Source organism: Rhinolophus ferrumequinum, chromosome 21, assembly GCF_004115265.2.
Source record: "Rhinolophus ferrumequinum isolate MPI-CBG mRhiFer1 chromosome 21, mRhiFer1_v1.p, whole genome shotgun sequence".
Lineage (NCBI taxonomy): Eukaryota > Metazoa > Chordata > Mammalia > Chiroptera > Rhinolophidae > Rhinolophus > Rhinolophus ferrumequinum.
In genome coordinates, this window is record NC_046304.1 from 32555126 (window position 1) to 32576792 (window position 21667).

The window sequence follows — 21667 nt, forward strand, 5'->3', positions numbered from 1 at the left end:
TTGCACAGCTCAGGGAGATAGTTATGTATACCCTTCCAGAATCACAAATAGTTGAGATAGGCCACCGTCTCCAAGTTACTGAGGTACATTCATTGCTTGCTACTTCAAGCAATAGCCATAAATTGATTCTGTCTTTGGTTTCCAGACTTATCCTAGTTCAGTATTATTTGACATTTTCTTCCTCTCCGTCAGAAATTCCATAAACTATTGAGAGGATAGGGTTTGAGTATTGTTTTAGGCTAATCCTGTTGGGTTAGCATCTGCCAAGTATGGGAGGCTTTGCCTATTGCCCAGTGTTCAAATTAGCTAGTTCGTGTAACTCTTAGATGTCTTTGTTTATTCATCTTTGAGCTGTGAGGCTATTTTGTCTGTTCCTTGATTTGTTCGTATTATCAGGTCTTATAATCTCACCTAATCCTTTTCTCTCTGATCAAGGTTCTAAATTATATTTAATAATTGAGGAGGAGCTGGTATCAAGGGCCACAGAGACTGTTTAGTATTTATTAATTATCAACATATATATTCCGAAATTCACTTATTTGGTTAACCATTGCATAAGTTCCAGAGGTTTTAAGGATTAAAATGTAATGGAAACTGTAATTTGGGAACATATGTTAGATTTCGGAAAATTCCTTCATGATACTCATTTGGTTGGTTTTTCTGAGTCCCCATTTGGTGTGGAGGCTAATGATTACCAGTTCTAACATTGAAAGTTTTCTCTGTTTGTAGTAATTCCTGTATGAGAAATTTAGAAATAATAAATTCTTTAACAATTTACCATGGTATGCATCTCCAAAAACGCTTTCAACTCCACCTTTTAAATAACTTGATTCAGTGCTTTTGCCACTTGTCTGTTTTAACAAACTGTATTTTTAGACTATGAATTGAACTAAGTTAAAAACATAGATAACTAAGTTTTATTTCTCCTCTGTTATTGGAAACCACATTGCAATTGAAATTATTTTTCTTTCTGCTCTTTGACCAGATCTTTTAAAATTAAAGGTTAAGGTAAAGTATATTCATTCGTTGCATATTAAAAAGAATGAGTTTCTCAAGTCAACTTTATCCTGTGAAATCTATCAAGTTTGTGATTCAGCTTTTATAAAATTTGCTGCTGCGATCTTGTATTAGGACAGTATTGAATTTTGAAGTCGACATAGGTCTTTTCTAGTATATGTGAAAGCTTAACTTCATCGTTAACTTGACCCTATCGCTGGCTTTTTCCAAATAGAATTCTGTGAAAAGGGAAATAAGAGTTAGGTGTACATTTTTTTTTCTTTTTAATGAGAGTTATATTTTTAGAGAAAAATGAATGAATTTAATCGCATTTTTGGTTTAATTGTCCATTATTGATGGTCATGCTGAATTTTGAATGATATGTTTTAGGCATTATGCTAATAAGATGATAATTTAATAATTTTTATATGACAGGCACCTATGGGGATCTGCTGGGGTGATATCTCAGAAAATGTGAGAGTAGAAGTTCCCAATACAGACTGCAGCCTACCTACCAAAGTCTTCTGGATTGCTGGAATTATAAAATTAGCAGGTGAAAAGCATGCATAATAAATAATGTACTAGAAAATGCTGATTGTATTTGTAACTTGTAAGAAAGCATATGTACAAATTTTGTAAAAATGTTGTCAAATAAATAATAAATATGATAATAGGGCAGGGCTTAGCAAACTTTTTTCTGTAAAAAGCCTGACAGTAAATATTAAGCTTTGTGGTCAGTACAATCTCTGTCACACTACTCGACTTTACCATTGTAGCATGAAAGCAGCCATAGCAATATATAAATTAATAGGCATGGCTGTGTGCTAGTAAAACTTTATTTATGGGCACTGAAATTTTAATTTCATATAATCGTCATCATGAAATATCCTTTCTTTGATTTTTTTTTCCTAATTAAAAATGTAAAAACCGTTCTTAGATAGCAGACTATTAAAAGACATTAGGTAATAGGCCGGATCAGTTGACCATAATATAGTTTGCCAACCCATTATATAGGGAAATACTTTGAAAAGTAACACAAAGTTAAGGTACTGGAAAAAAGTGATAAGATTCATAATACTAAAAGTAAATGGGTGTTGATAATTTCATATATCTGGAGTTCTTCCTTTTTCTTCATTCCCACTGCTTTTGTGTAACCTAGCCTTCATTACCGTATTGTTCGTGAAATAAATGTGTTAGGTATCGACTGTGTTAGACACTGTGGGAAGGTGATGTGCAGAAGTATAAGGTGTTTTTTTTTCAGCGACTTCACATCTGCCCAGCGTTGAATATATTTATGACAAGGTACTCAGCGAGTGGTGGTGTAGGTTGGGCACCGTAGTACTTTTTAGAGGAGGGGCCAGCCACTCAAATAAGACAGTTGTCCTTAGATTACTGGAAGGAGGTGTCTTACTTGTCCTGCTCTTTTTTCTAGTCCCATTTCCAGCAAGTCTCCCCAAAACACCCTGCACACTGCTTACTATGTATTGCTAATAGACTTCATTTACCTAACAATGATCATAATTTCATTTTTCTGATCAAGTATCTTTAATGGCTCCTTTGTCCTTAAAGGATCAAGATGGTCAGCATTTACAGCCATTTGAGTTTCGCCATCCACCAGGAATGAAATTTTTTGTTGCTCCCCAACATAAGTGTTCTGTTCTAAAGAATTTAATCTCTCACCTCCCGCATGTTCTTTGTCACTTCTGCCTTTGCTTACTCTTCAAGAGTGTCCCATGCTCTGTACTCAGCGTATATAACCCAATTCAATTCCCACCTATTCCTTAAAACATTTCTCCCGCCATATAAGCATTCTCTTAAGTGCTTTTATTATTTGCTACACCGTAATTTAAATTAGTGATACATTCTTTCTGTCCTAGATGTTTAAGTCAGTTGCATTTAATATCTCAGAATTCTGTTTGCCATCTCTGATTTTACATTTCTGTTTTATCTAATTGCTTCATATAACTTATTCTAAGCCACTTGAATGATGTTTTAGAAGTGAGCCTAATGTTAATCTGAACTAGAACTCAACAACAGTTAGCAAACTCATGAATTGTTTTGTGAATTATTGAATTTTAAAACTAAAGGTTTAATGCTGTAAATTTTTATCATAGATATTAACACATGAAAATGGTAACTGAACTTAGCTCCTGGCCTGAAACACAAGTTTATTGGGCCCTTTCTATGCCACTAAACGCCTTAAATGAAACCTCAATTTATTATCAATAGAAGATTTACTAAGTTATAAACAGGTTATATCATATACTTTCTGTTCTTTCTAGGAAATGCGGCTTCCTATTTGCTTATTTAGTACATACAGCTTTTAAATGATTTCACATACTTTTGTTTGCATTCATCGATTTTTTTTTTTTACCTAGGATTTTCAAATCTTATTTACAAATAAACTAGACAGAAAAATCTAGACTCTTGAAGTAGCCACATCCAAATTATCCAAGAATAATTAATTGGTCACCTGATTGGTTGGATAAAGCAATTTTTTTAAAATATACTTTAACTGGATTTCTGTCACTTGACAAGTTTTTACTAATTTCTCACAGTCTTCTTCTTTTCAAAGCTACACACTCTAGTAGCACTTTCCCACCCCTGTTTTCACTGAGAATTTCATGTCTAGAATTTAAGAAACTATGGGTAAAATTGAAATATATTCAAAGGAGGAGGCCTTGCTCTGAAAACAGTTAAACTAATTGCATTGTACAAATGGTTGTCAAAGTCTGACCCATACACCAGTACCAGCGGCATCCCTGGGGACTTATTAGAAATGCACGTTCTCAGACTCAACCAAGATGTACTGAATCCGAATCTCTGGGTGGGGCCCAGCCATCTGTCTGTTCACAAGCCCCACACATGCTTCTGTTGCAGTTGCACGATGATCTCGGACAGCCACTGCCAGCAGCTGTAGCCTGTTTTACGTCATTTGATTTTCTCATTATGTGGTGATTGATTTGTTGGTTTCAGGTTACAATGCCCTCTTACGATATGAAGGATTTGAAAATGACTCTGGTCTGGATTTCTGGTGCAATATATGTGGTTCTGATATCCATCCAGTTGGTTGGTGTGCAGCCAGTGGAAAACCTCTTGTCCCTCCTAGAAGTAAGTAGCTTACTTATCCTTACTGTAATTTAAATATATGTACTTTAATGCAATTTCACACATAGTAACATTAAGGTGATACAGAAATTAACATACTATTTTTTGGTAAGTCTTTACTTGTTTTCTCTATTTTTTTGCTCTTTTTCAGGACCGTAGTACTGTAAATTGCAAGGAAATTTGTTACTTTTGTTTTAACAAATACTTTAAGAAGCAATTCTACTCTTTGCTAAAGTGTAACTGGTTATTTCTTTTGTTTCAGCTATTCAGCATAAGTATACAAACTGGAAAGCTTTTCTAGTGAAACGACTTACTGGTGCCAAAACACTTCCTCCCGATTTCTCACAAAAGGTAAAAGACAGAATCTTAGAAAGTACTGAAGTGTTAAATGAGAGCTCTACAGAAAGGAGTAACTTCTAAGTTTTTTAATGAGTTATTTCAGTGAACTAGATCTACGTTAAATATCAAGTGCACCCAGTTTTAAATAGTACAATATGAAAAGCATTTGTAGACTTTTGTCATGAATTTCAAAGTTTTTGTCTGTTTTTGTTTCAAGGTTTCAGAAAGCATGCAGTATCCTTTCAAACCTTGCATGAGAGTAGAAGTGGTTGACAAGCGGCATTTGTGTCGAACACGAGTGGCAGTGGTGGAAAGTGTAATTGGAGGAAGATTAAGACTAGTGTATGAAGATAGTGAAGATAGAACAGATGACTTCTGGTGCCATATGCACAGCCCATTAATCCATCATATTGGTTGGTCTCGAAGCATAGGCCATCGATTCAAAAGATCTGGTAAGCACCTGTCCCAAGACCTCCTGCTGAAAATACCATTAAGGCTGAATTGGACTGCTTGGTTATTTTTCTCTACAGAATAGCATAGATCAAAAATAGCGTCCTAGTTGTCTGGGCTGCTTATTCTACCTTAATTAGGGAAGTTTCACACCAGAATATTAGTGTCCTAATTAATTCCTTTATCTTCCTTCCACGTGTTCTCAATTAAAAAAAATAACGCACTTTTGCTCACAACTACATTTGTTTTCTTACACTTTTCTTATCCAGCCCATTTGAAAGATCTAAAGATGGCATTTCCTTTTTCATTCCATTTTAATCAAAATAACAAGATTACATGTGGTTAGACTTAATACTAAACACATTAAAACATACTTATAAAGTGGTAATTCTCTAAAAAGGGAGTTACTAGCATTTTAATTGGCTGAATGTATTTAATGGCACATGTACTTTGAAGAAAGAATGACTACTAGAGATTATTCACCATAAATGTAGAAGGCATGTATCTTTGCCATGTTTTAGAGTATACATACCTTGTGAGTTTAAAACCTTCAAAGAAACGTGGTTTTTGGTCTTCTCACAAATGCTGACAGATTAGTATGTAACTTTTCCTTGTAGATATTACAAAGAAACAGGATGGACATTTTGATACACCACCACATTTATTTGCTAAGGTAAGAAGTTTTTATAAGAACCCTCATTTGTAAATTAATGTTTGAAAGAGGGTTGTGGGTTTTTTCCTAAAACTATGGAAATCACAATTACATATGTTCACTTAAAAGAATTAAGACCTTGTAATTCTTAGGTGTCACACCATTGATTATAATTATTCTTAAGTTCTGTTTGCCTGAATTCTCTCTGTTCCCTAGTAGAAGTTTGAGCTATAATATTAGGTAGGTAGGAGAAGGCATTTGGTATTTTCATCTGGTAAACCTTTCCAAATTGGTAATATTTTAATTATTAAAATGATAACATTTGTAACAGTAGATGTGCTTTCGTGTAATTCTTTAGGTAAAAGAAGTAGACCAGAGTGGGGAATGGTTCAAGGAAGGAATGAAATTGGAAGCTATAGACCCATTAAATCTTTCCACAATATGTGTCGCAACTATTAGAAAGGTAAGAGAATGGCTTTTAAAACATAGAAATGCAGTAATAGAAACTGGGTTTAAGGTAACAGGAGAAGGACGCCTCTAACATACTCATTTTGACATAAAATGTGTGTGTCTGGATCTTTACTGGGGAGAAGGTCACTAGTAATTTCAAAATGAATTTGAATTCTCTCATCAGAAGTTCTCTGTTTATATAGCTTGTCAAGATTGTCATCTTGAGTCTGCTACCTTTATTTGGGTCTCAGGGTGAAGACTGTATAGGAGTTCATTGTATAAGAATAGTATTTCTTCTCCTAAGTGTAAACTATTTCAAAATAAAATATTGTTAAATATTTTTAATGTACTGGAAAATGGGAGTACAAGAGATGGTGTTTTGGAGCAAGGTACCAGTGGTGAAGTATGTCTCGCGGGGGAACAACAATCTGAGGTGCAAAGGAAGGAATGTGAGGACCCTCCACAGCCGGCCTTAGTTTCTGTCATAGAGGAGCATGGTTACCTGTAGCATACGAGAGGGAAAGTTGGAGCTTGAAGAAGGTGTAAAGGGTTTGGAAAAACTCCTCCTCTTATGTGATAAATCCAAAGGAAAGAAAGAAAGTTATTACTGAGTAGGATTTAGATAGAGCCCAGCCAAGACTGGACAGTTAAATTGTAAAAGAGCACTCAGCCCAGTTTCGTTTCCCAGCAGCAGGCCGCCTTAGCCGTTGGTAAAGGCACTGTTTTCCTCGACACCTGTATCACTTCTGTGTATGTAACCCTGCTTTTGTTTATGGTGCACAGTAGAATTTACATAGATTTTCCATTATAATTTCTGTTATTTAACATAATTTAATGAAGATGCATTTTGCACTTTTAAGAGCCCTTTATGTAATAGATTTTCCATTCTTTTAGTATGTCACTTAAAAGATCATTTTTGTAATAGTGGTATCTAATTTCAAGTATGTGGAATTCTTTTAAAAGGTGCTAGCTGACGGATTCCTGATGATTGGGATCGATGGCTCAGAAGCAGCAGATGGATCTGACTGGTTCTGTTATCATGCAACCTCCCCTTCTATTTTCCCTGTTGGTTTCTGTGAAATTAACATGATTGAACTTACTCCACCTAGAGGTATTTCATCCTAATACAAACACTGGGTTGTCATTCTTGCTTGTTTTATATGATATCTGTTCACAACATTTAACATAGCCCTAAATTTCTTGCTGTGTGAATATATAATATGTGTATATATTGCACACATAAGTATATGTATACATAACAAGAGCTGTGGGGTGCTCTAAAAATGTAAAGCACTGTATTCCAGCTAGCTTTAATACACTACATTAGTATAGAATTTTTTCCTGAGCTGCTGTACATTTTATAATATGAACTAGTATTCTTAGGCACTGTTGAGATGGTGATGTAGGCTCAAGAGGCTATTGCATGCATAAACTTTTTAAAAACTAGATACTTCAGATTTGGAGGGACAGCAAGGTTCCACTTGTAGATTCCCATGTGACTTTTTAATAAAAGATATACCCTTAAATAGCTCTCAGGGCTCAATCAGTAACTGTCCTAATTTCAGTATCTGAGCCTTGGGTTTTTCTCTTAAAAAAGAGGAAAGCCAAAACCAGAGGTCTGTAAAAATAGTATTTTCCCAGCCAGTTTTCTTTCTTGCAAAGAAAGAAAAATATCACTGCAAAGTGTTAAATGCTAGACTATTCTGAGTCTAGGATTGGAAAAAGCAAAAGTCTGTACTAAGTCTGGAAAAAGGTGGACAGAAGACAGGAGAGTCACTTTTCCATTACCATAAGTAGTTACACCAGTGTCTGTCTAGAAAAGAAGGAAAACCCTTATAACATGGAGGAATTATTGGGCTCAGCAGTATTATAGCCTGAGTTAAAAATTTGTCATATAACCTAAAATTGGAGATTTTAAGTGTGCTGAGTTACTTTTTATCTGCATTTTAGTATTATGCTAATTTTAAGTTAACTGCTACTAAAACCTTTTGTATCTTTCAGGTTACACAAAACTTCCTTTTAAATGGTTTGACTACCTCAGGGAAACTGGCTCCATTGCAGCACCAGTAAAACTATTTAATAAGGTAAATTTAAATGATGGCATAAGTATGTAGAATTTTTTTGATACCACACAAGTGTAAATCATTGTTGATCAAAATGTCTTTGCATTATGTTAGGATTTCATAGTGGAGATTAATATAAATAAATATAGAGTAATAAAACAATGTAAACATTACCTAGGACGTGAAACTTGTTTCCAAAGTTTGTTTCATTTTTTAATCTGAGTAAAATAGAAATGAATACATTGCCTAACTAGTTCTTAAATGCTTCACCTTCACATAATTCAATAACTAAAGAATTATTGGGGATCTTTTTGATTTAAATGATGTTAATTTGGTTATGTTATGGTTACATTGCTTCCTCTTTTTGCCTGTCTTAGTGATAGTAGAATTGTACAGTCTTCTTCTCACCAGTGTTAATGTTTTGCCTCTCCATGTCAGGATGTTCCAAATCACGGATTTCGTGTAGGAATGAAATTAGAAGCAGTAGATCTCATGGAGCCCCGTTTAATATGTGTAGCCACAGTAACTCGAATTATTCATCGTCTCTTGAGGATACATTTTGATGGATGGGAAGAAGAGTATGATCAGTGGGTAGACTGTGAGTCTCCTGACCTCTATCCTGTAGGGTGGTGTCAATTAACTGGATATCAACTACAGCCTCCAGCATCACAGTGTAAGTTGGTATACAGAAAAGGTGTCCTTTTGTAAAAATCAGCAATTCTCCAGAGGACTATGTCACATAAATCATCTTGTGAGCTCACAGGACAAGAATATACCTATGTCTGATTGGTTGCCAGGTAAGACCCTAAGACTCAACAACAATATCACAGAATCAGACCATGTGTACCATGGCTGTGTGAATTCAATAGTCAGTTACATAATGACTATAAAAACATATCAGTAAGAGTACTCACCCAATTAGACTTATTCTAATGAGTTTAAAACTATAGGCTAAAAATGTTACTGGTATACAATAAGTGCTTATTGACTAAACAGTGGAATCTGTCATGGTTTTACTGGAACAAGTACCCTTATTTCCATAGCATTACGTACTTTTATAAGCATAATGGTCTTGGTAAAGATAGTTCATCTAAGTTGTATCTATAGTTGTAAACAATTATCTGGTACCAATTTTTTTTTTTTTTTAACAGCATCGAGAGAAAGCCAATCAGGTTCATCGAAACAGAAGAAAAAGGCTAAGTCCCAGCAATACAAAGGACATAAGAAAAGTGGGTCACCATATGGTGTTTATATACATTTCCTAAATTGTTAACCACTTGAGGTCACAGTATTCTTGCACAGAAAACGATATCCCATGTGAGCTGATGATTATACGTTGTGTACTATGCTTAAAGGTGCAGTATGCCATAAAAGGCAAACATTTTCAATAATGAGAAACTTTTTAATTGACAGAAAAAATGATTACCATAATATTTAAAACATATGGTAAAGAACAGCCTACAAATGATTTTTGAAATAGTATGTAAACCTACTGAAAACTCTCCTTTAAAACCTTTTTATTAAAAAATTTAAAAAGCAGATGCTTGATGCTTCCAGTAGACTTGGAGCCTAATAAACCCATCCTTCTTATAAACCAGAACTCTTTAGAATGATCCTTAAAAGAAATTCAAGTTGACTAAGCTAACAAAGTCAGGTTTAAGTAAATTTTTCTAAATATGCTATCTATATTTTTCCTTATAATGAATGATTACGGTGTTAATAGCCAAAATAATATAAAATATATTGATAGCTCTACTTGATTCTTGTAAAATCTTGTTCCCCAGCATAGAAAGCCACAGATTCTCTTCATGAAGCTTGTCATGGAATATTTCAGTCTGAGATAATTTTCATGTAAAGATATGAAAATAAAAAGTATATTTGAAGATTAAAACTAAAACAGGTTGGTTTCCAGCTGACTTGCCAAATGTTCAAATAAGTGCTAATCTGTCTCATTAACAACCAAGAGACTTACCTTTCTGATTATGGTTGTTTCTTTACAAATTTTTTTCAGTGGTGAACTTAAAGCCACTTCATTGGTGCTTTAGTTTCCTCCCAGTGTGAAACCCTGCTCAGCCTCACAATAAGTGATAACCTTCAGGCCTGTCTGTTACTCTCTCTTTTCTATTTTAGGCATAAGCTTCCCATAGGTCTAGAAGTATTTTGCCCACTAGCCATTTGCCGCATTTGTTACTCACCTAAAAGAACTTTAGACAGCATTGCCAGACCAGGCATATCAAAGTGATTTCCCATTTATCTCGAAACAATTAGGAAGAAATAGTATGGGAACTTTTCTAGTACACTAACCATAATAGATGTGATCCCTAAGCTTTCTGGGAGGTTGAATAACAGAGTTGGTTTAAACCTGTCTTTTCCCTTTCTATTTATTGGACAAGACTTTGAGATTTCAGAAGTTTATTTCCAAGATGTTGAATTAAGAAAGTTTTTTATTATTTGGTGGCTATGTGACGTATACTCTTTAGAACTAATTTCTGAGCATTGTATACGCAATTCACAAGCCTCCTTCAGTGTGACTTTTGTAGGGTTTGTTTCTGGCTTATGGGCTTTAATGATTTTCAGTTAATGGGCTAGGGACATGGAAAGAAATATGAAATTAATGAAGTGATAATATCAGTACCCCAGTTTTTAGTGACATTTAACATCATTCAGATTTCTGGATTAGCTGGAAAAAGTGAATTTAGCTGTAAGTGTAATGTGTTTTAACTATAATATTTTAATAGCTTTTAATATTATGGCATCATCTCTGATGCCTTTAAATTGTCCTTTGGACATAGAAAGAAAAAGAACTATGGACACATAGTCTGTATTAGTAAATCCTTGGGGCTAGATGTGTTTTGGATTTAGAATTACTTGGATTTTAGAAAAATACAGTTTGTATAGCATGTAGTATGCTACCCTTTGCATATTCTGGAGCATTTTCTGAAGCAAAAGGTACATAAATATTTACATTAAATGGGCCAAATAAACATTATAAATAGTATTACCAACTGAGGTCTGGCTTTGTTACCAAAGTTTTACCCCAAAAACTTTGAATTTTGGAGTTGAGAATAAGGAATTGTAGTGCCATGTGAATGAAAAAAGAAGCAGTCTTCGTTGTAAGGGTACTGTTGCTCCTTTTATTTATTTATTTTTTTACTCAGGAAATCGTTAATTAGAAATTTTTCCCACAAAACTTTACTTACCCAAATACGAAAGAATTTGGGATCCAGAAACCTAAGTCATCCATTGCTCGCGTGCAGATTTATATCACTAACAGGCCACAAAACCTTTTATTTGTTTTAAGTTTGCCTACAGATTATTATATTCTGGTTCTGTTGTTTCATCTTCTAGCTCTTCAGTCTTTTCTGTACCAAAAATCAGTATGTTCTTTGGTAGTGTTTATTTTTTACAGAAATGGACAAGTTAATTCGCTTCATTATTCTTAGCTTATTTTGTAATGAGCTGTGTTCTTGAAGAGATAACTATTAACTAGTGCTTTGGTAAAATAAGTAATGTTCTGCCAAGAGGATGTGCTCATGTGATCTGTTGTGTGCACGTGATCTGTCCAATCTGAAAAGCCTTTTTTCCTCAAGGTTTAGTTATTTTAGGGCCGGAAAACCAGCACTGATTTCTGTACCATCTTCAGGGGCTATTATAAGTAGTAGAGAGTTGGAGATTCTCCTTGTGTTTTTACCTCTTAAGTGTAGTACATTAGAAAAAGTCTAAATGATTGCTACACGTGATTCATTCAGGTTTGGCAGTTGAGAGTTGAATGTGTACTCACTAGTAGCTTAGTTTCCAGATCATCTTACATAGGAATACTGTTTGGCTTTGATTTATCTTTTAGCCCTGATTTTGTAAAGCATAATTTCTGATTGCCCTTGCTTGGGTCATTTGTATACTCTGGAAGAAAACAAAATTTATAGTCACAAAGATTCGTAAGTATCCTTCACATTCACCCTGACTAATGCAATGTGCTTGGTTGTTCAATATTTGCAAAGTTTAGAGTATCTTTTTCTGTGAGTGAAAGCATTGTTTAAGTCTTTGAAAGCTTATGGTTGCTTATGAAACTATAACCAGTGGGTGTTTCAAAAGGAATTAGATTGCTTTAGAACTTGCAGGCAACAAGCTTTAAATTTTAGAAATGCTTTTCAGAATAAGAATTATAAGTGTTTTTGAAAATAGTGGATTGTAAGTAAGCCAAAAGTTAGGGGAGCACATTTCATATCAGTGAAATCCTGCCACCCAGATAAAACTGTTTGATTTCTCCCTGAAGGCCAGTGTTTGGGCTTATATGGGCAGTGAAATGCTACCTACAAGTAGGGTTTTAAAACCCTCTCTTCCATTGGATTTTCAGACCCCCTCAGGCTGAAATTTTCTTGAAGGTAATTAGCTAGCTGTTCTCCACACTAAATGCTCTAGTTCATTTTGCTCTTTCGTTTTAAATTTATTTGCGAGTCAGGGAGCAGGATTACCAGACTCCCAGAGACTATAATCTCCTGCATCATCCTCCCCCAAAACATACACACACATACACTCCCTGTTTTCAGAAATACAAACCTTGCATAGTTGATTCTCTTCTCAGAGTACCCTATGCAACACAACCTTTCCTAGTAATATAATGCGCTTTTCTTGCCACGCATGTAAGTAAAAGCTTACTTTAGTTTGACTTGATATTTAGAGAGGAAGATGCCAGTTGGGAAGAAGCCTGTCAGTTTGTCGAGCCTGCCCATGACAGGTGGGGTGCGGAGGAGCTTCTCTGGTGACGAAGAGTTGACTCCTCCTCCATATCGAACCCTTCCAGCACAGACAGCCCTGGAGGCCTTCCCACCTCCCAGCACTAGCCAGGAGTTCAGTCCCAGCCTCAAAACAGGTAATTAGTCACATCAGCACCTCAGGTACTACAGAGGGTAAAAGTCTGGGTAGGGGGGTGGGAGCCAAAGCATGGTCTGGCATGACAGGTGCTGACTCATTAAATTTTTCTTTTTCTTTCAACTGAAAAATTCATTTTCACTAGTCCTTCCTTGGTAGTCATTTCACTAAGATGAATCATCAGGGAAGGATTTTTATTTTGTTCTAAACCATTTCTGAGCTTCAAATTAGGGTGAAGCTGTAATTTCAGTTTCTGGAATTGTGAGACAACTTGGACTATTTGTTGGTTTCATTAAAATGGTTGCACATTTGCATTGCAGAATTCTGTGTGACTTGACCTGGTGGAGAAATACACTACTAGGGATCGATCTGATTAATCAGATCCAAAGATGAGGCTTTGTTTATAGCATTCCATAGTGTCTCATTCATTAGAAAGGAGACGTGTTTTGTGTTCCGGTGTAATTTTGGTTCTGGTAGACATTTACCAGATGTAGACATCGGGTAAATTTTGGTTCTGGTAGACATATTCCTTAGTTGAATAACATGGACTTGGAAATACAATACCTGTATAATTTTGGTTTTGAAGTTGAGTGAAATTTATTTCCATAATTTCATGTTTATGTATGTACAGTGGTTAATTGAGTGAACTAATTTAATTTGAATTTAATTGGTTAGGCCAAGCGGGTAGATTGTAAGGAAGACTACAAAAGGTTTTGCCCTTTGTAATTGCTAAGAACAAACATGTTATAGAATATCATAAAGACTTCACTTGCATGTGGTGAACTTTAGACATGAGTACAGATCAGATAGCTTGAAAGCCAAAGTTGTATCTGCCTTGGCGTGTATTTCCCATATCCTAACTATTGCTTTTAAACCAAATTGTTTTATCTAATCATTCTTTAAAATGCCTTTTATACATTGAAAACCCAGGTGGGACTTAATACCTAGCTCTGTTTTCTTCTCATCCCTCTGTTTGCTAATTTTTTTATTTGGTAATATTTTTGTGCCTCAAGTTTTCAGTCTTTTTTTTTTCCATTTTTAGATGTGTTCTTTAGCTTTTGCCTCCCTGTGTCAGTGTATCAGATCATTTTGATCATTCCCAGTCTGTTTCTCTAGAGGAAATTACTATACCTCTTTTGTGTATGAAAAAAATAGATTAGAACTGCAAATCCTAAGCTTATCTGCTTTTTAACGGAAAAACCTTCAAAGTCTATTTAAAGAGCATTTTAGTTTTTTTCTTGTTTGTCTCTTTAACTTTTTTCTTTTTGTACTTGTTATTTATGAAGTAGTCTGCTTTAACCTTTTAATTGCTTTAAGCAATTGCTTTAAGCAATTAACTATAGATATTGTGAGCTCTGAATATATTTGAATTTTTATTGGAGTTTAGGTGTGCTTTCTTTAAGCATTAGACTGATTTTGAAGAAGTGTGTCACGTTTTGTCAGAGGTTACTGAGTCATGTAAAATGGAACTTAACTTCTAGGATTGGCAAAACCCAAGAACTTAGAGTAGATGCATGGGATGGAAACCTCAAGGCCTCTGAAGATTTCCTTTTTCCACCAGTGTCTGTAGTGTCTTCTGAGCTGGGGGCACATCTATGGGACTGGTGTAATTTTACTGTGGTGAAACTGTGTTGGGACTGTGTTGCTATCTTAACTATCTGAAAGCTACAGTTTGATTAACTATTGAGAGTGTTTATTATTTATACACTTCTTGCTAAGAAAATGATTTCCGTTAGTTTATCTTCTGAAATGTTAGTGATTAGAGTCAGTAAAGTGACTTCCTTTTTAAAACGGAGCTAAGAAAATGCATTTGTGTACCAGTGAAATGTAGCCACAGGATCTATTTTATTTCATCCATCCTTCATTGAGAATAAGGCCTGGAAAGGAGGAATGATTAGTGTGAAGATACCAGACTGGCTTTATTTTAGGTTCCATGAAAACAATAAAACTTTGCATTAAAACATTTCACATCTGAGTGAATGTTTCACCTTTATCTTGAGTTGCTTTTTTCTTTAGCACATCGTTTCCATGTTTTAACATGGGTAGAAGCATAATCCAGAAATGTGTTAAGAGTAAATGCAAATAGTTTCAGGATGTGCTTTAGAATCTCAGCTTACCTTTTTTACGTTAAAAAAAAAAAAACATCCGTTTGAATGAAACATGTTTGGTCTTGAAGCACGATAATTCTTTTCTCATTCATTTAGCCATCTAATCATCATATAATAAAATATTGTTTTAATCAACCTTTTATTGTGGGTACTGCACCTTTAATGAAACTTGGGGATTTTTTCGTGTGTTTATTTTTATGGTATTATTCAAATATCCTTAACAATTAATGCATGTTGGTTAGATTTGAAGGGTAACTATTATATACTTGATGTTCTTCATAAAAGCATTTTTATTATATTAAGTTCCTTTTTAAAGAAAGGAAGAACTGCACAGTCTTGTTTGCTTTACCTTTCAACAGTCTGATTGGTGTTTGTTTTGCTATTATAGGCATACTGTATTTGCTTTTCAGTCTTTGAGCTATTAAATTTTTTAACATCATTACCAAAACAATTAAGAAAGAAAAATAAAATGAATTGGCATCTCTGATAAGATTATTTTTGTAATACATAAGATGTCAAAGACCATTGTTTTTTAAACTAATCTTTTAACTGAAATCAAGACATGAAGTATTTATCTGTGACTGCACTATTTGACTCTAACAGTGTAGCTGTTTTCATATTGTTCCACATGGTGACACTGCCGAGTTGCAGCTTTATGAAAACTTAGGTGGCGGGAACATTTTCCGTCTGTTGCGATCTTGCTTCCAGGCATGTCCTCTGTTTGGCTCAAATAAACTCTAATAAACTCTTACATAAAACAGAAAAAGAAAAGAAAAGTTAGTTGGCTACTACTCATCTAAATACATTTTTTTCTTTTTAATATAAACAATTCCAATTTACATTCCATATACAAGGTATGATCAAAATATATGGGGAATATTTAAATAAAATTTTATTTCAGAAAAAGACACATTCTGTTTCCATTAATCTCCCTCAAAATACTCCCCCTTTCTTCAAACACACTTACCCCCATGATTCTTGCCACTTTCTGAAGCGGTTCTGGAAGTCCTCTTTCTTAAGTGTCTTTCTTTATTCTCCATCGTGACAATGCTGTGTCACACATCATTTCTGGTATGCGGCAATTTCTGTCACATAAAAACATTACGGTGTGTCCTCATCCACCTTGTTCACCGAATCTGGCACTGTGCGACTTGTGGCTCTTCCCCAAGTCAAAATGGCCATGAAAGGAAAACGTTTTGAATCACTTCAGGACATCGAGGCAGCCATAACAGCGCAACTAAAGACACTCGTGAAAGAGGGCTTCCAGAACTGCTTCAGAAAGTGGCAAGAACGATGGGATAAGTGTGTTTGATGTGGGGGTGGGATGAGGGTGGTAGTATTTTCAGGGGTATTGATGGCAATGTGTCCTTTACTGTAATTTTTTTGTATTTTTAGCTCACACCTCGTATATGTATCCCCTCACTCTTGTAATGAGAAGATCCATAATGAAAGAAACAGAAAATTTTTACCTTTTATTTGGAGCCAATGCCTCCAAGAAGCAAACTGGTTACTTCAGTGAGTCACACTTAACAGCCAATCAGTTCCCACTTTGGGGCACAGGCTGGGGCGGGGGAGCACAGTTTGTGACCTCTGATTTAGCAGATGTGTGCTGAAGCAATTGGAGAAAGTTGGCATTGCTCACCAGGCGATTAGACTCTAGTGAGTATGTTAACATACAACATCACCTGTTCTTTGTATCATCTGAAACTTTACCAACTCGATTTTGGTTAAACAATAACTTTTTAAGAAACCTGAACACATCTCTGAGACGTTGGTTGTTTTTAAAACTAGTTTTAACACCTAGCTGAGCTCATTTTCATTAAAACAGTAGAGAAGTAATTTTTTGGAAGGGGGGTTTCTATAGGAAGTAAGCCTCAGGGAAAGGATTTAGGGCAATCTGAAGTTACTAGATAATTTTGTTGAGGAATAGTACTTTAAGAGGGGTTTATAAAAGGAGTTAGGAAAAACTCTCAGAATTAAGCAACCTAAAATTTCTGCCTAAGACCAGTGCAGGGCCCAGCAAAGGAAAAGTTCTTTGTCTTCATCCTTGACCAGGTATAAGAAAGAGCCTTCCTGTCACTGGGAATTCTGACTAGCATGACTTGAGTGGCTACCCAGAAACCTAAACCCCACTGAAAATACTGGAAACTGAAAAATAGTTGTCCGTAGATATAAAGACCAATTAGAACGTAACCTATTGGTAAATTGAGGACTCTCGTTGATTTGTTTTCATTAAAAAGCAAGTTGTCAGATAAGAACTCAGCTTAACTACTATTAAGTGATCCCATTGGTAATTAATGTTAACCATTTTGTATCAGTGATTTTCATATTGTTGATGTCAGTAAATTTTTATTTTACCTCAAATGATTACTCATGTTTTTAGTTTTAATATTATTTATTTATAGATTTATTATTGATTTTATATTACAGATTATTTGTGAATTATATGATTTATTCATGTGAATTATATAATTCATATTCTATTTATATTATAGATATTTCTATTTATAATATTTGATATCAGATTTATATATTTTCTTCTGAAGGGAGTCTTTTTAATAAAGGTACTCCTTGGAGATAAGATTATATTAAAGTCATATTTATTGTATTACTTACTAACTATTATAGTTAAGAGCCATACATTGTATAGACATTGACACAAAAGTGAATATTTAATCATAACAAAAATTCTAATTCTAGTCAAATTAGTGATCTAATACCTTGACTGTTTTGTTGAAGTTGTCTATTGTGCAGTGTCCAATGTGCAGTATTATTCTGTTTTGGAACTTTCCTTAACTCAAAATATACTTTGGAAATTAAAATTACTTAAATGCTGTACTTCAGGGGGTTAATTTTAAGCGTTACTGAAGAAATGAAGAAGTCTTACTAACTGTAAAGCTGGTGGAACATGAGATTAAAAATTAAAAGCAATCTGACTATTCCAGAAAGGCTTAGTAACATCCCGTACATTTCTCTCTTTCATGCAGTGACTACATTGCAGCTGAAGGAGGAGTTGATAGATGGAGAGGATTATAATTTCCTCCAAGGAGCATCTGATCAGGAAAGCAATGGCTCTGCCAACTTCTACATTAAACAAGAGCCCTGAGGTGGCTCAGAAACTGAGGGTGGGCAGGGATGACTTTTACACAGGACTGATTTCTAATCAATCCAGCTGTACAGCGGGGCTATTGTACTGGGACATTTTGCTAAACATAGAAAATTTCAGTTCCAGATTTTTCAGGTGGGTGGGGAAACTATTTTAGTCGTGGGGGGAAATTTTTCAATTTATAAAGATGGACAATTTTTGTGTTGTATTTGAAGCTTTTGAAAGAATTTTGTAATATTTTCCACGTTTGGATTTATGTGCATTGTTAACAAGAACTGAAATTCTAACTTTTTTGGTAAGATTAAAGTTTAGGTAGCAGGATTGAAGGAAATGATTTAAGGAGGATATAGTTGTAAACGCAAGTGAACTGTCATTACAAATGAACCTTTTTGGTACCTGTTGGGAGATTTTTGGGGATTTTAGAAGTTAGGCCAGTCACATATCCAGGTTCCTTTGCTGCAGAAATATGCAACTGAAACCCCCTTGTGGAGGAGGGTTCGTCACCACATAGATCATGGAAGGGGTAATTAATTCTGCTTATTGGCATTTTGTTACAGGCCATTTTAAATGTACAGAAAGAAATGTTTTTCATTCTGTGAAAATTTATTTGGAGTTCTATATGAAACTGGAAGAACTCTGGATACTTTTATATGTTCTCCTTTAATTGAAAAATGATTTAAAATATCCTAACACTAAAGTGTTAAACTGGAATGGTTGACAGATATACAGGATGTCAGTCTACATGTTAAGGGGTTGGGGAAAATGCAGTATTGTCCTAAGTTTATTTCATTTTCCTTACTAAAAAATTACCCCACGAAACGGATTCTGCTCAGTTTTCTGCCACCTCCCTCCATCTGTTAGATAATACTTGGTATAACCACACCCCAAAACAGATGTTCTGTATTACCAGGAGAATCAAAATCACAGTTGTTTAAAGCCAAAATAAGTTTAGATTTCAAAATCATTCCAGCTCTGCTTTTAACTATCCTGGATTTGTTAGAAAACTAATTTGGAAGAGAATTTAATTTTCTTAAAATTCCATATATATAGTAAGATTTGTCTTTATTTGTATTCAGAATTAGTTATAATAATATTAACTGATTTGGACCATTTTGAACATTCCCTGTTTTAAAATTTACATGGCTTCCTTTCAAAAAAGGATCTAAGGGTAAATTGGTGAAAGGTTTGCTCTCTGCATTTTCTAACTTTCCGAGTTGTGACTGAATGAGAGAGCTCTAGCATTTACCAGTGAGGTTCATAAACTAAACTCTCAGGAATTATTGCATCTGTTCTAGAAGTGCTTCTGGGTCTTAGCCTGGCCTCTTCAGAGTGGTAATATTGACCATCTCCTCTGGAATATAGGTAGGGCTAATTAGAAATTAATCAAAATGATTAAACTCTACAGTCCTTCAGCCTATGGAATGCTTTAAAAATGTTAATGGAAAGCCCCAGGAGACCATTTTAGGTAAGATTTTTGTTTGGATTTTAAAATGCATAGAACGTTAAAAACCAGCAATTTATTTTCTAAAATACTGCTCTACTTTTGGGAATAATAGCATTGGTAACACGCACAGGTTTACCTCATTCTATGCAAGAGGGGTTAATAACATAAGGTTTTGTAGTTGCTACTGGAAGTAAAATTTGTTACTTTATAGTGTAAGAATGTATGGAATCGCATGTCAACATTTCTTAATACTAACTCTTTAGGGGCATAAATGCAGATCATATCAACGCCAAGTTGATTCTCATGTGTCAAATATATGTGAATTCAGCTGTTAAATTACTGGATATTTATCTTAAACCTTACTGAGAGGGACCTACTGTAAATGTGACATCCTCACACTTCCCAAATCTTTAACTTTTAAGGATCTTCCCATAAACATAAAGCCTAGAAGACTTCCAAAGCAAGAGTTACAACAATCTTTATTCTCAGGCTTAGTGAATTAAACCCAGGACTCTGATTCCATGACACGGGCACAAGAAGCCAGTTGTACGGCATGCTCTCCCAATACCTTGGGCTTAGGGGCTCTATGGGGAACTGAGTAAGTCGGAGGCATTTGATCTGGAGCCTGGTAATTAATTCTGTGAAATGCTCATTTGTAGCCAGGTTTTATAAGCTTCCAATTCTAGAGCAAAACCAGGCTCTGGGTGTTTTCGAATCTCCAATCTATTGATGAAGTGTTTGTCTTGGTCCCATGACCAACCGTTAAGGGTTGGTAAGGACGTCTACAGTCTAAACACAATCTGAAGCCCTCTTCATTGTTCAGACTCGAACTCCTACTGCCAATGAACAGAAAGTAAGTTAGTGCAGAGGAGGTTTATGTATTAGCCATAACTCCAATTGTACAACTCAATAGCCCCGTTACCTTGTACGGTTCAAAATGTACTGCTGACCTTGGGTTTGTTTTTGTTTTTCCTGTTAGGATTATTTGGGGATTTTGGTAGTTTAAACTCTTTAACCTATTCCTTGCTGTGTATGAGGAAAGCTAAAGCTGTTATCAACTTCTTACTCTACGGATACTAACACGGGTTTTCAGTGTTTGTTTGTTTTTGTTATTATTAATTTTGCGTGATGTGAATACCCTTTCCCATCACTGTTTGTATTATGGTGCTATATATTTGGTAATGATCCTTTACTATTGGGAAGGGATTTTAAAAATACTGTGATTAAACTGGGTTTCTTCCTTTGATTTTCATATTTTAAATAAAGCCACAGTCATTTATACAAAAGAAAAGCATCTGTCCCTGGGCAAATCTTTTGAGGACAGAGGTCAAAGTAAACTGCATAAGGTTTTTACATCATTTCTGTATGTATTTGATATATAGACCAATATCTGTACAAATTTAATCTTTTATTTTCTTGGTAAACTTGTGATTGTTGAGAAAGTATTTGAAACTTTCTCAGGAAGTGTATATAATGCGTGAAAAATTCCTTCGGAGAAATTTACGTTCCTTTCATTTTTACCAAATTGCAAATTTTCAGCATGGATGTGAAAAGCATTAAAATTATAACTTTGTGTACAAGATGAAAATAATTCACTAAATTTGCCCTTTTTTACACAAAATAAAACGTTAAAGTTAAGTTGTATTTGAGCAATTCTTTAGTATGCTTTGGTCTTTGAGGGGTTTCCTTATTTATTCAAAGTATCAGGTAACTTCTATAGGCAAATCACAAGCCCCTGTGAAAGTCAGACCAGTTTCTTCCTCACGGAAATCTGTAATGTAATAATGTAAAGCAAGCCCGTGAGTAAGAATTTACTACTAGCTGTAAGAGAATATGGGGGGGATGTATGGACAAGGTTGCATTTGAGCCGGGGTTTCATGGACAGAGGGAAAAGGCAAAAACCACAGTGGGAGAAGAGGTGAACGTGAACCCCTTATGGGGTGTTGACATCACATTAGCTAGAACGAACATGGTGTTTGAGGATTAGCTTGCTTGCTGGGGTACTTCGGGGGTTTTTTTGCTCCAGTAACCTCAGCAGCAGAGTTCAGAGGATGTAAATAAATTGTCCCAGCCAGTTGGTGC

General features: G+C 35.0%; 1 protein-coding gene across 9 annotated transcripts in view; it reads left to right on the forward strand.

The window, feature by feature from the left end:
- Nucleotides 1-21221, forward strand: part of MBTD1 (mbt domain containing 1) — a 57451-nt gene extending 36230 nt beyond the window's left edge. For 8 of the 9 annotated variants that reach the window (XM_033091202.1, XM_033091199.1, XM_033091198.1 and 5 more), the window contains 11 exons: nt 1432-1549; nt 3973-4107; nt 4367-4455; nt 4661-4895; nt 5511-5566; nt 5904-6008; nt 6959-7106; nt 7997-8079; nt 8497-8731; nt 9210-9287; nt 18023-21221. In XM_033091202.1, the coding sequence (XP_032947093.1) occupies nt 1432-1549; nt 3973-4107; nt 4367-4455; nt 4661-4895; nt 5511-5566; nt 5904-6008; nt 6959-7106; nt 7997-8079; nt 8497-8731; nt 9210-9287; nt 18023-18141 (1401 nt within the window). In that variant the 3' untranslated portion in view covers nt 18142-21221. Of the gene's footprint in view, nt 1-1431; nt 1550-3972; nt 4108-4366; nt 4456-4660; nt 4896-5510; nt 5567-5903; nt 6009-6958; nt 7107-7996; nt 8080-8496; nt 8856-9209; nt 9288-18022 lie in introns of all 9 variants that reach the window. The other variant, XR_004421372.1, reaches the window with a different exon arrangement.
- Nucleotides 21222-21667: the final 446 nt, after the last annotated feature.